Here is a 23859-nt window from a genome sequence, read left to right as displayed (position 1 = left end):
ACCATTCATGGTTCAGAGAGACAGACATTTATCAGACTGTGATTGCTCCAAACCACAGAGGAGGCACACACACACACACACACACACACACACACACACACACACACACACACAATCTGCAGGGAACCATGACCATGCCTAACAGCAACTCTGAAATCTTCAAAAGGATAACCGGACCCCACAACAATGATTTCACAAGGACTATGGTAAAGCCATTAAGCTGATTAACATTACGGAAAGATTGGCTTTGGACTACAAACTACTCAGGACAATTTTGAGATGACTAGCTGAGATGATCCAGATTCACAGACAACTTGAGCAAGGACTTGAGACAAGCCCTACATTTTCCCATTATGCAGAGACTGGACAACAAATGATACAGCTACCTCTCCCCGGACTTGACAATTAACCCAAAAAATTTCTTTTCAGGATCCCCTAAAGATGTCTTCACCCCCAGAAAGCAGGAAATAATTTTAAGAAAACGATGCCCACATTCCCAAGAGATGGGGTGGGTGTTTATTGGTCATTCAATGACTTATGGATAATTGTTATTTACGATGGTTGGTTACAAGTTGTTAATTGTTAATGGTCCAAAAAAAAAAAAAAGCTAAACAAAGGAGGTTAGATGCAAGGTTCTTGTTTAAAAAAAAGAAAAAGAAAAAGAAAAAAGAAGTTATAGAAAAGGATAGATCATTGAATCTACTCTGAAAAGGGGGAAGATATAAAAATGATAAGATAAAAGGTAGATTTTCGGATCTACTCAAAAAATAGAATATGGATATGATAAGATAAAAAGGGAGATTATTGAATCTACTTTTAAAAAAGAACTACTTGTTTTAAATATATATATATATATATATATATATATTTTTTTTTTTTTTTTTGCTTAAATTGTGACAGCCCAAGCAACCAGGATCGCTATGAACTTCAGGAGGTGACATGTAGCCACTTACCTTTCTACTGCTTCACTCAGTGTTTCCCCAAGGGAGGAAAAAATATTCCTGTCCACTGCATTCTGTGTGAACGACGTCTCTGGGGGCCAAAGACTGTAGCAAATGTGGCCGCCTCGCTGACACTAGGTCGTAAGTGCTGTCTTCTCTCCTCATTCAGTCCTCACAGCAGTCCTGTGAAGAGCATGTTATGATGATTTTGAAATGAGACATTGAGGTGCAAGGATAGCCAGTACCTAAATCCAAGCATCCCCATGACTCATCTAATGTGGCCACCATGTTGGTCCTAAGAGGTCTGCATTGCAAATAATCTTTAATGGGTTGTTGTTCTTGTAGATAGTATTAGAGAAGCTAAGGCTTTGAGAGAGTTGTCGCTGACTTTTATCTATAACCAAATAGGGCCACTCCAAGATAAATATTTATCTAGGGCCACTCTAAGATGAATACTTATCTAGGGCCACTCCAAGATAGATACTTATCTAGGGCCACTCAAAGATGGATACTTATCTGGGGCCACTCCAAGATAGATACTTATCTAGGGTGACTCCATGATGGATGTTTATCCCACTTTGCTTTCTATCACTATAATAAACAGAAGGAACTTGAGGAAGAAAGGGTTTATTTCATCTTACAGCTACAGTCCATCATGAAGGGAAGTCAGGGTAGGGACTCACGGCAGGAATTTGGAGGCAGGAATTGAAGTAGAGGCCGTGGAGGAGCACAGTATTCTGGCTGGCTTCTCATGGTTCACTTGTGAAGATCACAGAAGCTTGTTTTCTTCTATAGTCCAGGTTCACCCGCCCAGGTGTGACACCACCCACAGTGGGCAGGGTCCCACCACATCAATTAGTAACGAAGAAAATGCCCCACAGCCTTGCCTGTCAGCCAGTCTGATGGAGGCATTCTCTCAACTGAGTTTCCCCTCTTTCCACGAAACGTTAGCTTATGTCAAAATAAAAACAAAACAAGAGCCAGCGGTGGTGGCACACACCTTTAATCCCAGCACTCGGGAGGCAGAGCCAGGCGGATCTCTGTGAGTTCAAGGCTAGCCTGGTCTACAAAGCTAGTTCCAGGAAAAGCGCAAAACTACACAGAGAAACCCCGTTTCCAAAAACCAAAACCAAACCAAAACAAAAAAACAAAAAACAAAAAAAAACACAAAACAAAACAAAATAACAACAACAAACTAACTAACTAACCAGAACCACAGACAACTGCTTATTGAAGTTTGTGACCTATACAGTTCACAGATTTTTGAGTGGTCCTGTGTGCTCTCTTATACCACTCATCAAACTTAATACACTCCATTTTTATTATGAGGCACAGGGAATCATAAATACAGCCTAACTCTGACCCTTTTATCAATATATTCAGCAACTCCCATTGGTGCCATGTTCTCAGGCTTCCACTTAGGTATCATTTCAGTCCCTGGCTTACAGTCCAGCCATGCCTACTGGCTAAATTTGGATGGAAAGAAGAGAAAGGAAGAAATGCCTGCTTTGGATATGCCTGCTTTCAAAAATCTCCAGGGACACAGGATTTCCTAATGCACTTGACAGGTTTAACAATTAAGCCCTATAACTTAAAGAATACAGGCCTATGGAAGGTGATATAATATGTTTTCCCAGGGAAGGCTGGGTCCATGTGAAAACAAACAAACAAACCATGAGAGTCCTTTTGATTGAGATTAATCCAAGCTTTTCACCAGTCCCCTGGGGCTTCAGGAATTGCAGTTTGCAGCTAGACGGGAAGGCATCTTCTGGGCTCTGTGAGCTGTCCAGGGTTCTGACCTCCACACAGCACTGCTGCATCTTTCCTCTGGTCTTCAAGGTAACATATTGCACTAAACGCTGAATTCTTTGGATATAGTTTATGATCACTGATCCTGGAAGACATTTGTAGTTAACCTCCATCTTTACTGAGCTAGGCTCCTGTCAACAGAATATGGTATTTTACCAGAAAATTAATTCTACAGTGTCAAGACTTACGTCGGGGGTCATGAAGCATAGTCGGATGATTTAGACCTTCGTAACATCTGCCTTAGGCAAGTGACTTTGAAGAAGTCTTTGAATTTTTCAGAACTTTGGTTTTCTCACCTTCCTTGGGCAATAAGATGTGAAAGTGATGGAAATACAACACAAAGAAAAATTTGAAATACACAAAGGAAAATGCCTGATTAAAAAAGCAAGTGCAGAACTCAAAGGCCATCATAAAAACAAGACAGAAAAATTACACACATCACATATGCAAATGGGCTAAAATTGGATAAAATACCTAAATGTGAGATCTCAAGCTGTGAAAATCTTATAAAGACACACAAGTGCATATCCTTGTAGCCTAGAACTATGCAACAATTGCTTAGATATGGCCCCAAACAATTTAAGCAAAAAAGAAAAGGAATTGAACATTTATCTCAAAAATGGTAAACACTTTTTTTGTGCTACAAAGAACACCATCAGGAGAGTTTTAAAAATCCAGAAAATAGGAGATAAAATGGCAAATACCTTACAAGGATCCCTTACCTCAAAAATATATACAATCTCTTATAATTCAATAATAAAAAAGGCAACCCAGCTTAAGAAAGGGCAGAGAATCTGCACAGACTTTTTGCCAAAGAAAATATGCAAATGGTAATGATCACAGGAAAAGATGTTCAGCATCAGCTGCCAGGGAAAGGCAAGTCAGCATCACGGTGTGATATGGTTCTGTATTCATTATTTGTCTCATCCCTGTGCCAAACATCTGATGCAAGCAACTGAAGGCTGGAAGATTTGTTTTGAACTATAGTTCTAGGGGTTACTGTAGCTGGAAGTTTTCCTGTGTCCTGCAGCTGCTCCACCCCAAATAAAAACACGGAGGCTTATATTAATTACGAACTGTTTGGTCGATGGCTCAGGCTCATCGTTAACTAGCTCTTTTATCTTACATTAACCCATGTATATTAATATCTGTATTGCCACGTCTCATGGCTCTACCTGTGTTCCATTACATCTGTTCTGGTTGCTCTATGCATCTTTCTTCTTCTTAGACCCCACCCTTTCTTCTCCCCATATCGTTCTTGAATTCCCTGCCTGGCTATAACCTGTCTTACCATAGGCCAAAGCAGCTTCTTTACTAACCAATGGTAGCAACATGTATTCACAGTGTACAGGAAGACAATTACTGTTACTGTCTGTCATGGCAGGGGAGGTGTGGCAGCAGGCCAGGGGGGTGTCTGGTCACATTGTGTCCAGAGTGAGGAGGCAGAGAAAGATGAGTGCATGCCTAGCTTTCCTCCTCCTCCTCCTTACACAGTCCAAGATCTCAGCCCGTGGATCTCACCCACAGACATGCCCACAGATTTGTTTCCACAATAATTCTGAATACCACGGAGTTGACAAACAAGATGAACTATAATGACTTCATACCCATTGAGATGGTTGCAACTTTAAAATGAAATGTAACAGGTTATCAGGAATATGGAGAAGTTGGGACCTTTGTACACCTCTAGTGGGTTTGTGTATTTTTGGTGATGTGTAGGGTGTGTTTTTAAGTGCAATGATGGAAGCTATCAAAAAGAACATTTTTTTATCTGATTATTATGTTGATATTAAGAAGAAAAGAAATGAAAATCAAAACTTTCCATAGCCTCAGATGCTGAGGTCCATTAACCGACTGATCACACCCTGACTAAGCAGGGGTGTGGTCTAGATTGTCCTTGGTTCTTCATCTCTATGTCATTCGTTTCCTTGGATGAAGACCCATCTGTGTCTATAGTGCTTCCAGCATCATCCGAGAACTGGACCTTCGATGTGTCCAGGTGCTGATTTGTTTTAAATAGCTGTTTCCCATTTGTCTATTTTGTCTTGTTTTTGTTTTTCATTCTCATTCTTTCATCAGGTTCTTTGTGGCTTTCAAAACCTCTGCATCAAGCACAGACCTCCCAGATTTAATGATCTCTTGACTCTTGATTGGGAGTGCCTCCTTTGCTTCTCATTCTATTTGTTTCCTTAAAAGATTTAGTTTTTTATTTATGTGTGTGAGAGTGAGAGAGTATGTGTGTGGGTGTCCTCAGAGACCAGAAGAGGGTGCCAGTGTCCCTCGAGCTGTAGTTACACACAGGTGATTGTAAGCCCCCCTACAGGCGAAACTAAAGTCAGGTTGTTAGAACAGCAAGTGCTCTTTTTTTTTTCTTTATTAAGAAATTTCTACTCACTCCACATACCACCCCCAGAGCCCGCCTCCTCCCACCCCCTAACCTTCTTTTCCAAGCCACCCCACACTCCCACATTCCCCCAAACCAAAGTCTCCCATTGGGGAGTCAGCAGAGCCTGGCACACTGAGCCTAGACAGGTCCAAGCCCCTTCCCACTGCACCAAGGCTGTGCAAGGTGTCACACCACAGGCACCGGGCTCCCCAAAGCCTGCCCATGCACCAGGGATGGATCCCGATCCCCCTGTCTGGGTGCCCCCTAAACAGTTCAAGCCAAACAAGTCTTCTGTATCCAGAGAGCCTAGTCCAGTCCCATGGGGGCTCCACAGCCACCAGTCCACAGTTCATGGGCTTCCACTAGTGTGATTGGTCATCTCTGCACGTCCTTCCATCATGATCTCCATGTCCCTCACCTGCAGAATCCCTCCTCTCTCTCATCAATTGGATTCCCAGAGCTCAGCCTGGTGCCCGGCTGTGGATCTCTGCATCTGCCTCCATCAGTCACTGGACAAAGGCTCTATGATGACAGCTAGGTTATTTGCTAGACTCGTCACCAGAGTAGACCAGTCCAGGCACCCTCTGGACCACTGCCAGCAGACCAAGGTGGGGTCATCCTTGTGGATTCCTGAGAGCCTTCCCAGCACCCTGCCTCTTCCTATTCCCATGATGTCCTCATCTATCACGGTATCTTCCTCCCTGCCCTCCCACTCTGTCCCTGTTCCAGCTTGACCCTCCCATTTCCCTATGTTCTCATCCCCCACTCCTTGCCCTCTGCTCCCCCATCTGCTCATGTAGATCTTATCCACTTCTCCTTCTCAGGGTCATCCATGAGTCCCTCCTAGGGTCTCTCCCTGTTATCTAGCCTCTCTGGAGCTGTGGGTTGCAGTCTGCTCATGCCTTCCCTCTTATCTAGTATCCACTTATGAGTGAGTACATACTATGTTTGTCCTTCTGAATCTGGGTTACCTCACTCAAGATGATATTTTCTAGTTCCATCCATTTGCCTGCAAATTTCATTGTATCATTGTTAACATGCAGAAGATTGTAAATAGATCCATATCTGTCACCATGCACAAAACTCAAGTCCAAGTGGATCAAAGACCTCAATATAAATCCAGTTACACTGAACTTGATAGAAGAGAAAGTAGGAAGTAGTCTGGAATTCACTGGCACAGGAGACTACTTCCTAAATACAACACTAGTAGCACAGACACTGACAGCGACAGTTAATAAATGGGAATTATTCCCTCCTGAAACTGAGAAGCTTTTGTAGAGCAAAGGACATGGTTAATAAGTCAAAACGACAGCCTACAGAATGGGAAAAAATCTTCACCAACCCCACATCTGACAGAGGGCTGATCTCCAAAATATATAAAGAACTCAAAAAGCTAGACTTCAAAATACTGAACAATCCAGTTAAAAATTGGGCTACAGAGCTTAACAGAGAATTCTCAACAGAAGAATCTCAAATGGCTGAAAGACATTTAAGGAATTACTCAACATCTTTAGCCATCAGGGAAATGCAAATCAAAACAACTCTGAGATACCATCCTGCACCTGTCAGAATGGTTAAGCTCAAAAACACTGAAAACAGCTTATGTTGGAGAGGATGTGGAGCAAGGGGAACACTCCTCCACTGTTGGTGGGAATGCAAACTTGTACAACCACTGTGGAAATCAGTATGGTGGTTTCTCAGAAAACGGGGAATAAGTCTTCCTCAAGAGCCAGCTATAATATTCTTGGGCATATGCCCCAGGAATGCTCAATCTTACCACAAGGACACATGCTCAACTATGTTCATATCAGCATTATTTGTAATAGCCAGAACCTGGAAACAGCCTAGATGCCCCTCAACTGAAGAATGGATAAAGAAAATGTGGCACATATACACAATGGAGTACTACTCAGCAAGTGCTCTTAATCACTGAGCTGTCCCACTAGCCCAGTGATGATTGTTTCCCCCCCTATTATTGAAAGTGGATTTTTTCTCATGTAACATATCCTAATTACAGTTCCCCCCCTACTCCTCCCAGTTTCTTCCCCACCTCCCCTCCTCTGGTGGTTTGAATGAACATGGCTCCCATAGACTCATAGGGAGTGGCACTATTAGGAGGTGTGGCCTTGCTGGAGGAAGTGTGTCACTGGAGATGGGCTTTGAGGTTTCAAATGTTCAAGCCAAGCCCAGTGTCTCTCTCTCCCTTTCTGATGTCTGCTGACATGGATACAGAACTCCCAGCTACCTTTCCAGCACCATGTCTGCCTACACACTGCCATGCTTCCCATCATGACGATAATGAACTAAACCTCTGAACCTGTAAGCCAGTCCCAATTAAATGTTTTTTTCTTTCTAAGAGTTGCTGTGGTCATAGTGTGAACAACAATAGAAAACCTAATTAAGACATCTCCCATCTGACTCCTTTACTGTCTCTCATTAGAAAATAAACAGGCTTTTAAGGGATAATAAATATAATAGATATAATATAATTTATATAATAGAAACCAAAAACTAACACATTCAGATGAAACAAACAAACAAAAAGGAAGGATAAGAGCCAAAGAGAAGGCACACACACACAAAAAAAAAACCAGAGACCCATTTGTTCACACATTCAGGAATCCCACAAAAACACTAAACTGGAAGCCATAATACATAATCAAAGGACCTGATACACACCCATGGAGGCCATGTCCATGCTGCCTCTGTCTCTGTGAGACTATGTGAGCTTTGATCGTGTTGATTTAGAGCCCCTTGTTTTCTGGGTGTCGTTCATCTCCTCTGGCTTTTACACCTTTTCTCCCTCCTCTTCTGCAGGGTCCCCTGAGCCTTGAAGGGAGGGATTTGATGGAGACACCCCATTTCGGGCTGAGTGTTCCAAGATCTTTCACTCTCTGCATAATGTCTCACTGTGGGTCTCTGTATTCATTCCCATCTGCTGCAGGAGAAAGCTGCTCTCATGATGGCCGAGCAAGGCACTGATTCATTAAGTATAGCAGAATATTATTAGGAGTTGTTTAATTGCTATTTTTTTTAGAACAGTAGTATATATAGAATATATTTGATCAAAATTAACTCACAAAAATCAGTAGCCCACTTGTATACAAATGCCAAATGAACTAAGAAATAAATCAGAGAATCAACACCTTTCACAACAGCTTAAAATAATATAAAATATCTTGGTAATTCTAACCAAGCAAGTGAAACACTTGTATGATAAAAAATAAAAATTAAAAAAACCTTCAATGTCATTGAAGAAAGAAATTGAAGAAGATATCAGAAGATGGAAAGATCTCTCATACTTATGGACTGGTAGGATTAATATAGTAAAAAGGCCATCCTACTAAAAAGCAATCTATAGATCTAACACAATCCCCATCAAAATTCCAACACAATTCTTCACAGACCTTGAAAGAACAATTTTTGGTTTCATATAAATACACACACACACACACACACACACACACACACACACACACACACACAAACAGGATAGCCAAAACAATCCTGAATAATAAAATAACTGCTGGAGGTATCATCATCCCTGACTCCAAATTGTATTACAGAGTTATGATAATAAAAACAGCATGGTATTGGCATAAAAACAGACACATTGATCTGTCAGGGAAGCAAGTTGGCCAGCAGACAGGTAGACAAGTTTGGGATGTTCATTCTCCCTCCTCTCCTCCAATTCAATGTCCCTCATCTCATCCCCAGCTCTGTAGCAGACTACCTGTCATGGCCTCTCCTCACTCTCTGCCCCCTTTTCCCAGTCCACCCAGGGGACTAAACAGATCCTGGTGGAACATCCTGCTGTTCTCCCTCCGATCAACCCCCTCAGAGCCCCCTTCTATCCCATCCCCATTCCTAAGAGTCAGCTCCCAATACCTAGAAACACATTTTACCCAGAACCCCCAATGGTCACACCCATCAAAATGCCTAAAGAATTTCCTACCAGGTAACACACTCCTAAGAACCAGAAAAGGCAACAGAAATCAAACAACAAAACAGCAGTCCAACAAAGACAAGACCAGATGTCAGCACCTAGAATCACAGTCTTCCTGAACCCAGATGCCTAGATGCCAGTGTAAACGTGCAATCAATAACAGACAAGACAATATGTCTCCACTAGAGCCCAGTAACCCTACAACAGTAGGCCCTGGGTATTGAAACATAGCTGAACCACAAGAAGACCTTAAGGAGACTTTATGAATATGATAGAGGCCACTAAAGAGGAAACGAATAAATTCCTTAGAGAGGTCTATGAAAACACAAACAGGAGAGAAGGAAATGAAGAAAACAGTTCAAGACCTGAAAGTGGAAATAGAATCATGAAAATTCTAACTGAGGGAAATCTGGAAATGAAAATTTTAGGAGTTCGAACGGGAACCTTGGAGGTAAGCCTCACCAATGAAATACAAGAGATGGAAGAGAAAATCTCAGGCATTGAAGACAAGATAGAAGACATAGATATCTTGGTCAAAGAAAATGCTAAATTAAAACAAAAAAATCCTGGCACGAAACATCCAGAAAATCTGGGACACTATGGAAAGGCCAAATCTAAGAATAATTAGAATGGAAGACAGAGAAGAAACTGGGACAAAGGAAAGGCACAGAAATATTTTTAACAAAATCATAGAAGAAAATTTCCCAAACCTAAAGAAGGAGGTGTCAAGGTACAAGAAGCATACAGTATCCAAATAGACTGGACCAGAAATTTTTTTCCTCTTCACATAATAAGCATACAGAACAAATTAAGAATTTTAAAAGCTTCAATGGAAAAAGATAAAGTAACATATAAAGGCAGACCTATTATAACAACACCTAATTTCTCAATGGAGACTTTAAAAGCCAGAAGAGCTTGGACAGATGTTCTGTAGACTTTAAGAGAACACAGATGCCAGCCCAGACTACTAAACCCAGCAAAACTTTCAATCACAAGAGATGGGGAAGTTAAGATATCCCATGATAAACCAATTTTAACAATATCTGTCTACAAATCCAGTCCTACAGAAGGTTCTAGAAGGGAAACTCCAACCTAAAAAGTTAACCACAGCCAAGAAAGCATAAGGAATAAGAAGGGAAACATGCACACAACTACAACAAAAATAACAGGAACCAAACAGTACTCATTGATTTATCTCTCAATATCAACAGTCTGAATTCCCCAGTAAAAAGACCAGACTAACACAATGGATTTGAAAACAGGATCCATCTTTTTTGCTGCATACAAGAGGGGAAGAGCTGTGTGATCTGCTGGGAGTAGAGACAAGAGGAACAGGAGGCCAAAGGAGGTGGTCTGCTCCAGAGATGGGATGAGATGAGGGATCAGGTTTGGAGGAGAGGACAGAGAAGTGAAGCGCTGCATTAGCCTACCTACTTCTCTGGCTGGCGTGGCCGCCAGGAATGAAATTTTAAAATGGTGCTGTTAGCTCAGAAAATAGTCTGGCAGGTTTCCCATAAGATTAAACAGAGTCACTTTCTGTCTCAACAATTCTAATCACTATTCTGCATCCAAAGGAAATTAAAACATATAGACAAACCTTTGTACACAAACCTTTTTATAGAAATGTTATTTGTAGTAACTACAAAGTGAAAATAATCTAAGTTATATGACCAATGGATGAGAAAAGAGAGGCATATCCACACCTCAGTATTTTATTCATTAATAAAAAGGGAATGAAATATGGACATGCCACAACATAAGTGATCACTGAAAATGTTATGAAAAGCAGAAAAAAATCAGATACAAAAGTCCATATGGTGTCTGATCCTATTTATATGAAATTATCAGAATAAGTGAATCTATGAAACAAAGAACATAATTGACAATTTCCTGGGATTGGTCTTAGTGTTGGTTGGGGTGGGGAATGACAGAATATGGGATTTCTGTATGGCCTGATGGAATGGTTTGAATTTCTTGTTATGATGACTGCAAAATTCTATGAAGATTCTAAAAATCACTGAATTATATACTAAAGTGTTTGTTTTAGTGAGTCAAATCTCCATAAAACTAAAATGAGAAAAAGTTACCAAGAAGTTCATAGAAAACCTAATTCACAAGGCATCAAATAAGTTAAAAAATAAAACCAGGATGAGAAGCTATATATTTTTTCACCAAACTAGAAATAAAAAGTATGTAAGTATTAAGTGCAATCTATATGAGTATATACATTATAAAGAACAAACAATTCGACAATTTACCTTGTTAGGTGTGCTCTGACTGCTTCTTAAGCACAGAATGTCTTTAAAATTTTTTATTCTCTTTAGAGCATGGAAAATTCAGGTTATAGATTTCTTATTTCACATTCTTGCTCAGAAGACTGTTTTATAACAAAGATAAATGAAAATAGACCAAAAATGCATACACAAACATTCTTAGAAGCATTATTTGTAATAACTCAAAACTGGAAATAGCCTGGACCTATCATCTGATGAGTGGGTGGGTAAGTTAAAGAATCTCCATATAATGGGCTAATAGTAACTGATAAAAAAGAAATGGAATATGGTGCCGGGCAGTGGTGGCGCACGCCTTTAATCCCAGCACTCGGGAGGCAGAGCCAGGTGGATCTCTGTGAGTTCGAGGCCAGCCTGGTCTACAGAGTGAGATCCAGGAAAGGCACAAAGCTACACAGAGAAACCCTGTCTCGAAAAACCAAAAAAAAAAAAAAAAAAAAAAAAAGAAAAGAAAGAAAGAAAAGAAATGGAATATGGACTCAATACTTCAAAAATGACCCCTGGAAATGTTATAAGTGAAAGAACTTTGCTTTGCTTAAGTGTACAAATGAATAGAAAATCTAGATGTGATGGAAAGAAGTAAGTGTGCCTCCTCCCATTCTTTCTGAGGTCACTGGAAGCATCCACACTTCACCCCTTTGGGTGTCACCTGAAATCCTAGTGGCCTCTTCCCATTGACAGAAAAGCCTGATGTTTTTGTTCCAAAAGTGCTGTGTGGCGTTGAGGAGAGCTGGGGTGTCTCTTGGGCACCATTTTAAAGTCAACCTAAATGTTGTTTCCCTGCAGTAGTAAATGGAGAATATTTTCCATATCAAATTCAGTAGCGTCCACACATTATCCCAAAGTAAAAAGTACACTGCAAAATAATCTGGGAGTTACCTAGACAAATTAAATCCCGAACCAACACAATGCAATGGTTTTGGAGATACGAGGCATTAGGCTGTCTTCTTGTGAGACCTGCACCTTACTGAGCCAGTGACAGTGACTTCTACCATTGCATCTTCCTCCTAGAGGGCTTTAAGGAGGGCCTGTGGCCTGGGTGGTGCTGAGCTTAAACAAGGGCAGGAAGGAATACACGGCACACAGCGCCTTCCTCTTCCCTTGCCTAGCTGTGGCCATGGGTCATTCTTCTAGAGCCTCTCTCCTATAGAATATGATTATGGCCCATGGTACTTTCTCTGTACAGCACTCCCAACATTCATCACATATCAGCCAGTGGATCCCGTTGTCCACTTCTGAAACAAGCTATTCCATGTTGAAGTGTGTGTGTGTGTGTGTGTGTGTGTGTGTGTGTGTGTGTGTGTGTGTGATCTACTCCTGTCCTGGATCTCGCTCTGTAGACCAGGCTGGCCTTGAACTCACAGAGATCCTCCTGGCTCTGCCTCCTGAGTGCTGGTATTAAAGGCAAGCACCACCACCACCCAGCCTTTTTATTTATTTATTTTTTTAAAGAAATTAGTTTTCCCCCAATGTAATATTTTTATCAATTGTTTGGGTATTTCATACAATGCACCCCAATCACGCTTGCTTCCCTTTCTTCCAAGGCCACCCTTCCACTCTCCCCTCTCATCTCCCCCCCACCCCTGCCCCCGCACACTCAAAAAGAAAAGAAAGGAAAATACACCAACTCCAGTATGTGTCGCCCATATATTCATTGGCAGGTGTTGTTCTAACTCCTTGAAGAACCTTTGAGACTTACTTTTGAATTAAGCTTACTGTTTAGAATAGAGGAATTATTGCTGGGATGTGGCTTCATGATAGAATGCTGGTCTAGCATGTGAAAAGCTGTAGGTTCAATTCCATGCTAAAAACAGAAAAAAAAACCAAACAACAACAACAAAAAAAAAAACACCAAACAAACTACAAATTAAACAAACAAACAAACCCAGAATACAGGAGTTACAAATAGCAACAGTGTAGTCCTTCACTGTCTTGACTCCAATAATCACTGAACATGCTTCACCTGATTTGCTGAAAATAACTGAAATTATGGCCAGCTTTAGTCTTGAAAGACGTTTCTTAGAAATAATTTAGTATGTGCTATTAAACACCCTGAAAATATGCAACTATTAAGTTGACCGTAAACCCTACACAGAGGTGTTGCAGGTTATTTGATCACACTGTGAAACATGAGATTCTGTTATTTACTAGAAAAACCTGTTTCTGGCTGTGGTATGGCTCAGCCCTAGCACACACCTTTAATCCAATTGTAAACAGGATTAAATAAAGTCAACCATAGATTAAGAGACAGAGCAAGCAACCAGTTGACAGGAAAAAACCATAAAGAGTAAGAGGAAGTCAGGAGGATGGACTGAGAGGTGCACAGGAAGTAGAAATGAGGGACATTCAGTTGAAGAGTTATGTTTTAGACCGTGTAGGAAAAAGCTCTCTTGGATGTCAGATGCTGAGAATATCTTCAAAGTTCCAGCCCCATTTTCTTGGTCTCAAAAGCATTTTAGAGCAATTCATGACCTGTAGTGACTATGTGAGTCCCGGAACCCCATCCCTCACTGTGCGTTATGTCCATAAGTCTTCAAATCAGTGAAGGTCCATCAGCTCAGAGGGATGCACGTATAACATGATAGCAATATGAATCTTCTTAAACCACAACATAAACTTGAATATTTCTTTACCCATAGACACAGACAACTTGTATCAATTCACACGTTGAGTCTAGTAAGTAAAGGTAATTAGGAAGATTGCTCAGTTGAAACATGATGCATATCTTTTAAAATAATCTGTTTCTCTCTGTCCATGTCTCCCTGCCCCACCTTGCTAGGGATTGATACCAGAGCCTCACACATCCTAGACAAGAACTATGGCTCCGAGCTACACCATCAGCACACCATGTATTTTTTTTCAGAATAATCTACTGAAACGAAATTATCTGTTTCCTATAATGATTAAGCATAAATAGACTTAACTGTCTATTTTCTCTGTATATCCTTGAATGAGAGTATTGATTGGTGGCTGATGAAATGTGGAAAATAATTAGAATCATATCCCCATATCTATTTAATCATAAGGATACAAAGAGGTTTGCACAGTTTGTCAAGTTTTTGAGTGATGCCTTTCTCCAGTGTTTCTCAGAGAAACAAAATATCTCTTTCTCACCATATTGTCACAATTCAATACTCCTTAGTAGCCACATAAATTTGTATCATTTAAACTTCTCATGCTCTTTGCATATTAATAATAAAACTGTGAGGAAATTCCTACCTGGAATTCTTAATACTTTAAGGCAATCTAAACAAAATATTGGAATGATACTTTCAAGTGCTTCCCCAGATGCTTGACTACATTAAATTCCCTGGAAAAACAGCAGTGAAATCAGCCTTTTCAACTTAATATCTTAAGTAGGTACTTATTTTCTCATAGATTAAAAAAAGCTATGATGATTCAGGATAACCAAGAATTTGTTATTGTAGGAGGAGATAATTTTTATAGCTTTATTAGGATAACTAACTGATATACATTGACTCACACATAGACACATGACAACTTGATTTTTGACAGATAAATACACTGTGAAGCCACTATCGCAATGAAGATAATAGACATATTCCATAGAAACTAATTTTTTCAAAGATTTATTTGTGTGTGTGTGTGTGTGTGTGTGAGAGAGAGAGAGAGAGAGAGAGAGAGAGAGAGAGAGAGAGAGAGAGAGAGAGAGAAACTGGAGTTATAGGCGATTGTGAGCTGTCAGATGTGGGTGCTGGGAACCAAACTCTGGTCCTCTGGAAAAGAAGCAAGAATTCTTAACCACCAAAGCCATCTCTCCAGCCTCAGTAACTCTATATTCAATATACCAAAAATGTAAAACTGTGATGACTGTCAGATCCCTACCAAATTTTCTCTTTTGAACATTGTTGTACCTAGTACAACAAAAGATTAGTCTGAATTGGGAATTTTTATTTTCATCATTTTTAGGAGCACCCAAATGGTGCCGACTCTGCCCTTGAAGCCCACAGACAGGTGTGAAGCTAATGGTAGCTGAGAACCCTCCATCACCTCGCTGTATAGTGCAGCACAGGTACCCACCACCTCTTTCAGAGTAGGGCCAACAGATAACTATACTCCTCTGATGTTGAACTTAAGCTAAGACTTAAAAGGCGCGCATCATATTACAGTTTAGGAACCAGTAAAATATGGCTTGTTTGAAAAGATAGGTCTAAACACGGGAATAACACATGTAGGTGAGTCACCTCTCCACTTCGTTAAGTATCTTCCATTATATCGGAGAGTAAAGGGGAAAGAGCAGCAGCCTTTTCTAGGTTGTCCATTTCTCCAATAAAGCAGACGGCCCAAGACAGCCTGTGGTTTGTACAGCTTTCCGCTGAATGTTTCCAAAAGGAGCCACAGCTGCTTCTGCTGGCCTAGTGTTTGCTTTCAGTGGTACTTGGGACAGGTCTGGAAAGTTTTTTTGTGGAGTTTCTCCTGATGGCCCATTCCGGCACTCTATTTTGCTATTGTCAAGGCTTGTTTGTTTGGACCTATCCTGGACACTGTTAAGGATGGAGGGTTTAACCTCCACGTTGCAGATCCCTGTCTTCACTTGCCACCAACATCTATCTTCACCAGGTCTCCACTCAGACCAGTGTCCTGAGATTCCCCAGCCTCCCTTGCTCTCCTAGAGTCCTAGGACTCCAGTCTGGCTTTAACTTCTTGCCTCATTAGTCAAGCTGCAGGCAGTACCTGCTGGTCCTCCTCTTGTTTTTTTTCCCCAGATAAAGGGCAGAGTCAAGTGGGTTTGGCACATCCCTTAATCAGAGCCTGCCATTAGCAGGCCCGGGGCTGACGTGCACTCGGGAGGACTCGACCTAGCAGGCCATTTTCACCTGCGTAATAACAGGCTTGGGAGTAGCGAAGCGGCGCCCGCACAGTAAGCAGCCTCTGGAGCAGGGGAGGAGCGCAGGCGGCGGCCGCCCCGGGGCCCCGGAGGAAGAGGAGGGGGAGAAGGAGGAGCCGAAGCGCCCAGAGCACCAGCCGCGGCTCGGCCCGAGTTGCAGCAGAGGCAGCGACGGCGGCGCGCAGATTCTGCAGCTTCCCGGAGCCCGGTGGGGACAGCAGCAGGGAGCGCCCGCGCCCCTAGCCACCGCACCCCGGCCTCGCCAAGCCGCCGCCGTCGTCCAGCCGGGGGCACCGCCAGCCATCCATGGCTGCACCGCCGGATCTGCAAGATGAGCCGCTGCCTTTGGCTAGCCCCGGGTCCCAGTGGTTCGGGGGCCGGGGGGAGGGGGAGGACGAAGCGGCGCTGTCGAAAGGGGCCAGGCCAGCGCGTCAGGATGGGGAGCCCGCCTGGGGGTCCGGCGCCGGAGAAGGGGTTGTGTCGCCGCGGGAACTGTGCTCCGGCCCCGCCCGGTCGCCGCCCGTCGCCATGGAAACTGCATCCACAGGTAAGGCCGGCGGGCACCGCGACCCCGCAAATGGAGGCCGGGACCCTGGTTTCTGGTGGGTCCTCGAGTCCACAGCTCTCCTCTGCGTATTCCTGGCTTCTCTGCCTGGGGCACCAACCCCCAGCAGGGTTTAGCCTCCGGCGACTGTAAATATTAGCGGACTGGTGGAAAAACAGCAGTGGGCTGCTAGCGGGTAGGAGGAAGAAGGCTGTGAGTCCTGCTATTTCGTTATTACTCTTGTTTCAGCCTTAGACCTTGTCCCTGTTGGGAAAGCCTGGCTACTGCTGCGCCCCGGAACAAGTTTCTCCCTCTTGTCTGAGGCCTCGGGGCAGCAGGGCGGGTGTGACAGGTTGTGATGGTTTTCTGGGGCGTGTTTGCGCGCAGCGTGCTCCCGCGGGCGACCGCAGTCGGTGATGACCAAGCAGCAGGCGGGCCCACTGCCTCAGGACCCTCCCGCCGGGTTTAGGGCAGCCAGGGGCTTTGATTCTCCCCTTCTCTACCTTCAAGGAGTCACCACACCCTACTCCTTTCCAATTCCCCTTCCAGCTCGGCTCCCCTTCTCCCGCGCAGAAAACAACCCCCACGGAGTCCTGAGCTTAATTCCGGAGGGACAGCACTGAAGGAGGCTTGGGAGTTGTAGCCCTCCCTCTTTATTTCCTAGCTGCTCTTTACCTGAGTCTCAGGGAGTATTGAAACTTGGAACCCCCAAATGTGAAGGTCCTGGCGGCGGATTGGAGTGCTGGGGTTGTGGCCAGAGGTCCAGGCACTCTTTACCGAGCAGTCTGAGCTCGCCTCTGCGTTTGCAAAAACTGCCAGGGGTCCGGGTCTCCCGTCCCCTGACTCGCTCTTTACAGCCAGAACGAATCCTTGCCTGGAGAGACTAACCCGAGGGCCATGGCTTGTCCTCGGAGGCTAGCTAGAGAAGCACGCTGTGGGGAGGGGTGGCTGCCTGGTTAGCGCTGTTTCCAGAAGAAATTCTGTAAGGGGGTGGCGTGTTGTGCCGTTGTCTGCGAGGCTCTGCTGTTCTGAAGTGGGAGTTGTGTAGTCCGGGTAATGTAGTGTGAGGCCTGGCTAGTGGGTGTTCCCGGAGGAGGGGACGTGGGTGGGACAGGCATATGTGCTCCTGGCAGCTGATTTAGGGAAACCCCTTTCTTAAGCCGCCCCCTCTCGGGGGGGGGGGGGCGGTTAATGTGGAGTGCCTCAGGTTGTCTTAACTCTGGTCTGGAACAAGCAAGGTCTAAGCCAGGAAAGGAGATTTGGAGAACGTGTTGAAAAAAAGTAGGGGTCAAGAAATAAAGAGAAAAGGAAGTGAAAGAAGCTAGGGGAAGGAGGAAGAGGGGACGGGATGTTTGGGGGGGGGGTAGGAGACTGGGGGCAGGTGGGGATGGGGGGGGAGAGGAGGAACGACATGTGAAAAGCCCCAACTGTTGACAACCTCATTTGTCACCTATTAATTTCTATGGATTGTAGGGTGGGATTTAAATCCAAGGACAGTTTCCTGGTCTCTTGCAACTTCTCGTGTGCAAATGGAGAGACGTGAAAACCCATATCACTAACTGCAAGAGCAAAAGGCAAATGCCGACAGCCCAGAGCAGTTTGTGCCTGTGGTCTTCTTTGCTGAAGTTCAGAACATTTATCTACTGGATCCCAAGTAAATTCTTTGTTTATAAGCTTTACCTACCCCTCATTAGTGTCACTAAGGGCCAGTGAGTAAGAAAGATAAAGAAGTCTTGTGTTAGATCACATGTGCTAAAATGCTTCAAGTGGACATACGTATATAGATCCACACATATATAATACAATATAATGCTTTGATATAGTGTACATTGTGAACTGATTAAATCAAGCTAACACAACTGTAATTATTTTTAATGGTGAAAAAAAATGTAAAAATCTACCCTTCGAACTAGACAAGCAAATGTACTGTTACAGAATAGTGACTGTGTGGAACAGTCACCATCTTTCACATATTTATTACGAAGATACTTTGTTTTGTCAAGTCATTTAGGGGTTTCCTTTCCTGAGCATCATATGAACTAATAAAACCAAACAAGATTCTAAGATGGGGTGGGAGGAGGTTGAAAGGATGTAGACGGACATAATGTTTTAGTTGTTACTGCCTGAAGGGATTTCTTGTATGATTGTTGTCTGGCTAAATGTCTTAAATCTTCAAGTTCCCCACTTCATGGACAGGATAGGATGTTGGAAATGGCAGTCAAATAAGCAGCCATATATTGAAAAATCCAAATAAAAGCAGGACCAGCCTCCTTTTGTGCGATTTTTTGCAGGTTTTTTTTTTTTTCCAGTGTAAGCAAAATCAGCCTATCAGTGAACAAAACCTGAGGGAAGACTGTGGCGTACCTTGCTTGACTTTGCAGTTTTATATCTTGATTTATAAATAGAAACAAGTTTTCCTGAGGTTCTGAAGACTAGGAAGCTTGACCTCGAGGTGTCCGAGAGACTGTGTCGGTGGTGGCTCTGCCTCCTGGCCCCTGGTTGTTTTGTCATTGTGTCTTCCAAGGGGAAGGAAGCTACTTTATTTTTATTTCCTTTTGAGAGAATGCTTTAGGCCTCAGCATCAATGGAGATGAAACTCAGACTTTTAAGTGCGAAGCGCGGTAAACAGACGGCTTTGCAGTATTCCCATGTAAGACAGATACGGGTGTTTTAAAAACTGTTTTTCTGAAAAAGAACCACCAATCATGCCATCTGGCCATAAATTCTGTTATTTATTTTTATACATTGATGGTAATTAAAGTTCCCCCAAGAAAGAGTTCCAAAAAATACTTCTCCGTAAACTCCCAGAATAAGTATATATAGCTCAACATCATTAAAGCGAGCTATAAAGGCCCATTACACTGAATGAATTTTCAGCACTTCTCACTGCTCCTGCCGCTTCTGCAGCATGGAAAAATTCCCAACAATAACAAGAAGATAACACTTTCTTCTGGAGCTATAATCTTTCACATCTAAAATTGCTAGTGGGCATGTGCAGTGATGTCTTTGGCCAAGGAACATTCAAAGTGCCATGTGGAAGTTACAGTGTCAGGGTTGCTAGCTGTGGAGCATTGCCAGCCTCTTAGAGTTTTATACAAAGGATGCTAAGAGCAACTGTTCTATTTTTTTTTTTTTTCATATGATCAGTTATTTTATTCTTGGAAACTAGTCAAAAGGAGCACACAAAAACAAAATGAGGGAAGAATGGCCTTTTGTTTACAGAAAGAATTTAAAAAAAGAGCATTTGAACAAATTGGAATGGGTAAGAAGTTAACCTATTGACTGCTTTGGAATTAACTCATTGGCCACAAGTAAAGTGATGTGGAGGACAGGCTAGAGAATGGTCAGGAGAAGCCAGTTCAAGGTGGCTTGCCTCAGCTATACCATTCTGTGGATAAATTTGACATAATTTTATGGATCATTGCAAAAAGAAAAGGAAGAGTTCTTTCATCAGTAAATATTACTGGAACCATGAAGTTCATAAGTATATTTTTAAAAAGCCAGATGTGATATTCTGTTTTCCATCTGTCATGATTTAAGTCATGTCGAGCGCATATTTTTTTACATCCCATCTAGAAAACTTCAGGGCTTTGCCACTCATTGCTTCTGGAAACTGGGTAGACTGTATTCACTATTGTGTGTGTTTTGTAGACATGTGGATTTTTTTTTATTGGAATACTTTCTGGAAATCCCCTTTAGAAGTACAAATTCTATTCTTCTCTCTTTCATGTTTTGAGGAAGCCATAGTGATATTGAAGCAAGAAGCAATATACCATCTTGCTTTTACAGTCTATAGAAAGAGTAAAATAGTCTGGGAACCTAATACCATTTATTTCTCCAGATACAGCCTTTGGACACAGTCTAACTTTTCTGGTAGTTAAATATGGTACACATCTCTGAATGCAGAGATGTTAGGATTAACATTTAGAAGTACTCTACACTTCTTAAATACAATGAAATGGATGGGTATCATCAGGACTTTCAGCCTAGCTTAACGTCTTTGAAGTCACCGTTCTGTAAACCCAGATTACTCATCCCTCCATGGAGACCTTTTTCTGGGTTGCCTATGAACGTCTAACATTGAGGTTTGGGAGGCAAGTTGTGGACTATTGACAGTTTTACTGTCCATCCTTGGAAGCATGGATTACAAACAGTTTTATCTGTAAAATAAGAAACTGCTGGAGTTCAACTCACCCTGGGAAACAGACAGTTCCGGAACATCTCTGCTGAACAGAGGTCAAGGGTTCCTAGAACGTGTGCCACTTTATGTCTTGCATTCCTGTTTAGTTTTGTGTCAGTTTTCATTTTCTTCATTCTCAAATCCTGGCTGGAAGCTTGACTAGAAGGACAACGCCATTATCCCACTTCACAGGAACATGAGCGTGAGCTAGTTTTCAGAGGTCAACACAAGATACATAAATGTGGGTACAGCTTGCTCCGACTACATAGTTATGGAAAATAAACCCATTTCTCTTTCCTTCTCTTTGTCTCATTTTGCCCCTCTTCAAAGAAATAACTATGTTAAGTATTACTCCATGACCTTCAATTCATTCATTATGGTTTAGCCATGTGTTATGTAATACGTACATCTTATTGTTGAGATTATAATTTAATTGTGACATTTATCCCTTCCCCTTCCTCCTCCCAAACCCTCTCATATATCCATCCCCACTCTCCTTTAGATCCATGGTCTCCTTTTTCATTAGTTATTTCATGAATACGTGCACATATATATTCATTAAAAACATATATATATATGCACATATATATGTATTCCAAATATAAACTTTTCAGTCCACATAATTCTACCTGTATGCATGTTTTCAAGGCTGACAATTTGGCATCGGACAACCAATTGATGTGCTCTTCTCTGGAGAAGGATAATTCTCCTGCTCTCAGCTTTCCTTATTGCTTATAGTTCTTTGTTTACAGATGAGGCCCTGTGGGTTTTCTCTATTCGGTTTGGCATGTTCATTGGGGTCATCACTGTTCAATTCACATTTGGGTGATCATGTTGAGGAGAATTTATGGCCGTAGCTTCTGATATAACTAGGAGACACAATCTCACGGGAAACTCTCTGATCCTCTAGCTCTTACAAGCTTTCCACTCCTGCGATGTTCCCTGAGCCTTAGGTGTGGGGGTGTTTTGTGAATGCGTCCCTTGGGACTGGGCTCCACGCCCCTGCATTTTGATTGGTTGTGGTTTTTCTGTGGTGGTCTCTGTCTGTTGCGAAGAGAAGTTTCCTTGATGAGGGGCGAAGACTACACTTCTCTGTGGGTATAAGGACAAATGTTTATAGATTCTTGTCAGGGATTATGCTATTTTAGTAAATTAGTGGTTGTCCATTCTCCAATAACCTCGATTTCACTAGCACTGAGTAGTTAGGTAGGTTTCCCGTTCTAGGCACAGTCTCTCTCCCTCTTGTTGAGTAGGTTTTAAGTCCAATTAAAGAGTGGTTGGTTGCTGCTAAGATAAGTGTGCTGCTACTGTACCCTCAGAGTTAACACGCCATGTTCTTTGATGTGGTTCATAGGTGCTGTAGCTGGGTAGGACTGTTTGTTGCCTCCCTTCTTTGTAAGCTTGCACGGTGCCTCATGGTTTTATAATGAAATTATTCCTATAGGGAACTTTGGAAAATGTGCTGGAGAACTTAGAGAGGAAAGGAAATAGAGGGCATATTTTCAAGAGACTAACATATCAATCAACACATGAACTTCTCCGCTGAAGTCACCATAAAGAACACAGATATGGAGTGGTTGTCTGTGCTTTACCCTAAAGCAATGCCCCTAGTAGGCAGCAGGTAACTGCTAGGTACCTGTCTATCCCTGGGGCGTGGCAGAGGGGGACCCCTTAAGACCTGGAATGCATATGTGCTTGCTCTCTTGGCTACCTCAAGGTCTTAGATGCTAGATGCTAGTACTGTGGACCAAGACAGAGTTCTCCAGACAACTGCATTGGACCACGCCCCACCCCTCCTGGATCCTAAGACCAATTCCCTTATACATATTGTGAGTTAACCCAAAATAAATCTGTTTTGATTATCAGACAGACTCTGTAGAATTGCCACTTTACACAGTTAAAAAAAAGAGAGAGAGAAAAAACAAGCTGAGTTTTTTTTTAAATCTTTAAATACTATTTGATATCAAAGAGAACACCGAGAAGATCATGAACTAGAAAGCCTACTGTTTGTGGAGGATGCTGTGGTAATAGTGTGTGAGAAAGGAGAGAAGAGTGTCTCACTTCATGTTTGCCACATGTGATATAAATGGACAGACTGGAAAAGCTCAAACACACAGGACGCCTGGAAACTCATAACACGTAATTCCTTGTAGTTGCCGTGGTGAGGCCAGTTCCTCAGATGCACCCCCTTTACATCTCATGGCAGTGAATGGGCAGTTTCAATGTCATTCCAAGTATCTTTTGAAAAGACAGCTAAGGCCTGAAAGTTAAAATGGATACTTTCTCAAAGACAGAAAAACAATTGATTCTTAAAACCTGTAAGGCAAAATCTTTAATTCTGGTCATGAGTAAAAGCTAATAATGTGTTTTATAGAAAATATAAATCTTTTTGAAAGAAAGAGTATGTTAATCTCCAGAAATTTGTGGTGCACTAAAATACAGCCCACCCATGCAACATTCATTGTTCTCTTTTCAGATTCAGAATTACCATTGTATACACAGCACTGATTATGGCCAAAAACTCAACTTGTAAATGGTGTAGAAAGTATGCTCTTTAATTGCACAAACATTAATTGTCAAAGGATGGCTGATATGCTGCAGGGTAGCATTAATAGGAAAAAATATTGTACTGTTTACCCAAAAGCAGCAAGATGAACCTTTCTTAAAAATATCTTTTGTAGCTGGGCGGTGGTGGCGCATGCCTTTAATCCCAGCACTCGGGAGGCAGAGGCAGGTGGATCTCTGTGAGTTCGAGGCCAGCCTGGTCTCCAAAGCGAGTTCCAGGAAAGGCGCAAAGCTACACAGAGAAACCCTGTCTCGAAAAACCTAAAAAAATAAAATAAAATAAAATAAAATAAATAAATAAATAAATAAATAAGTATCTTTTGTCTTAATTTAAAATTTTGTTTTGGG

The 23859-nt window shown here is 42.3% G+C and overlaps 1 protein-coding gene across 1 annotated transcript in view; it reads left to right on the top strand.

Annotated features, from left to right (window-relative positions):
* The first annotated feature begins 16026 nt into the window (after positions 1-16026).
* Positions 16027-23859, top strand: part of Rtn1 (reticulon 1) — a 221015-nt gene continuing 213182 nt past the window's right edge. Inside the window, exon 1 of the mRNA XM_028858255.2 lies at positions 16027-16769. Within this exon, the coding sequence (XP_028714088.1) occupies positions 16529-16769 (241 nt within the window). The 5' untranslated portion in view covers positions 16027-16528. The remainder of the gene's footprint in view (positions 16770-23859) is intronic.

Source organism: Peromyscus leucopus, chromosome 14 (genome assembly GCF_004664715.2).
Source record: "Peromyscus leucopus breed LL Stock chromosome 14, UCI_PerLeu_2.1, whole genome shotgun sequence".
NCBI classification, from domain to species: Eukaryota; Metazoa; Chordata; class Mammalia; order Rodentia; family Cricetidae; genus Peromyscus; species Peromyscus leucopus.
Note: the sequence above shows the minus strand (reverse complement) of the source record. Positions and strands in the feature narration are given on the sequence as shown.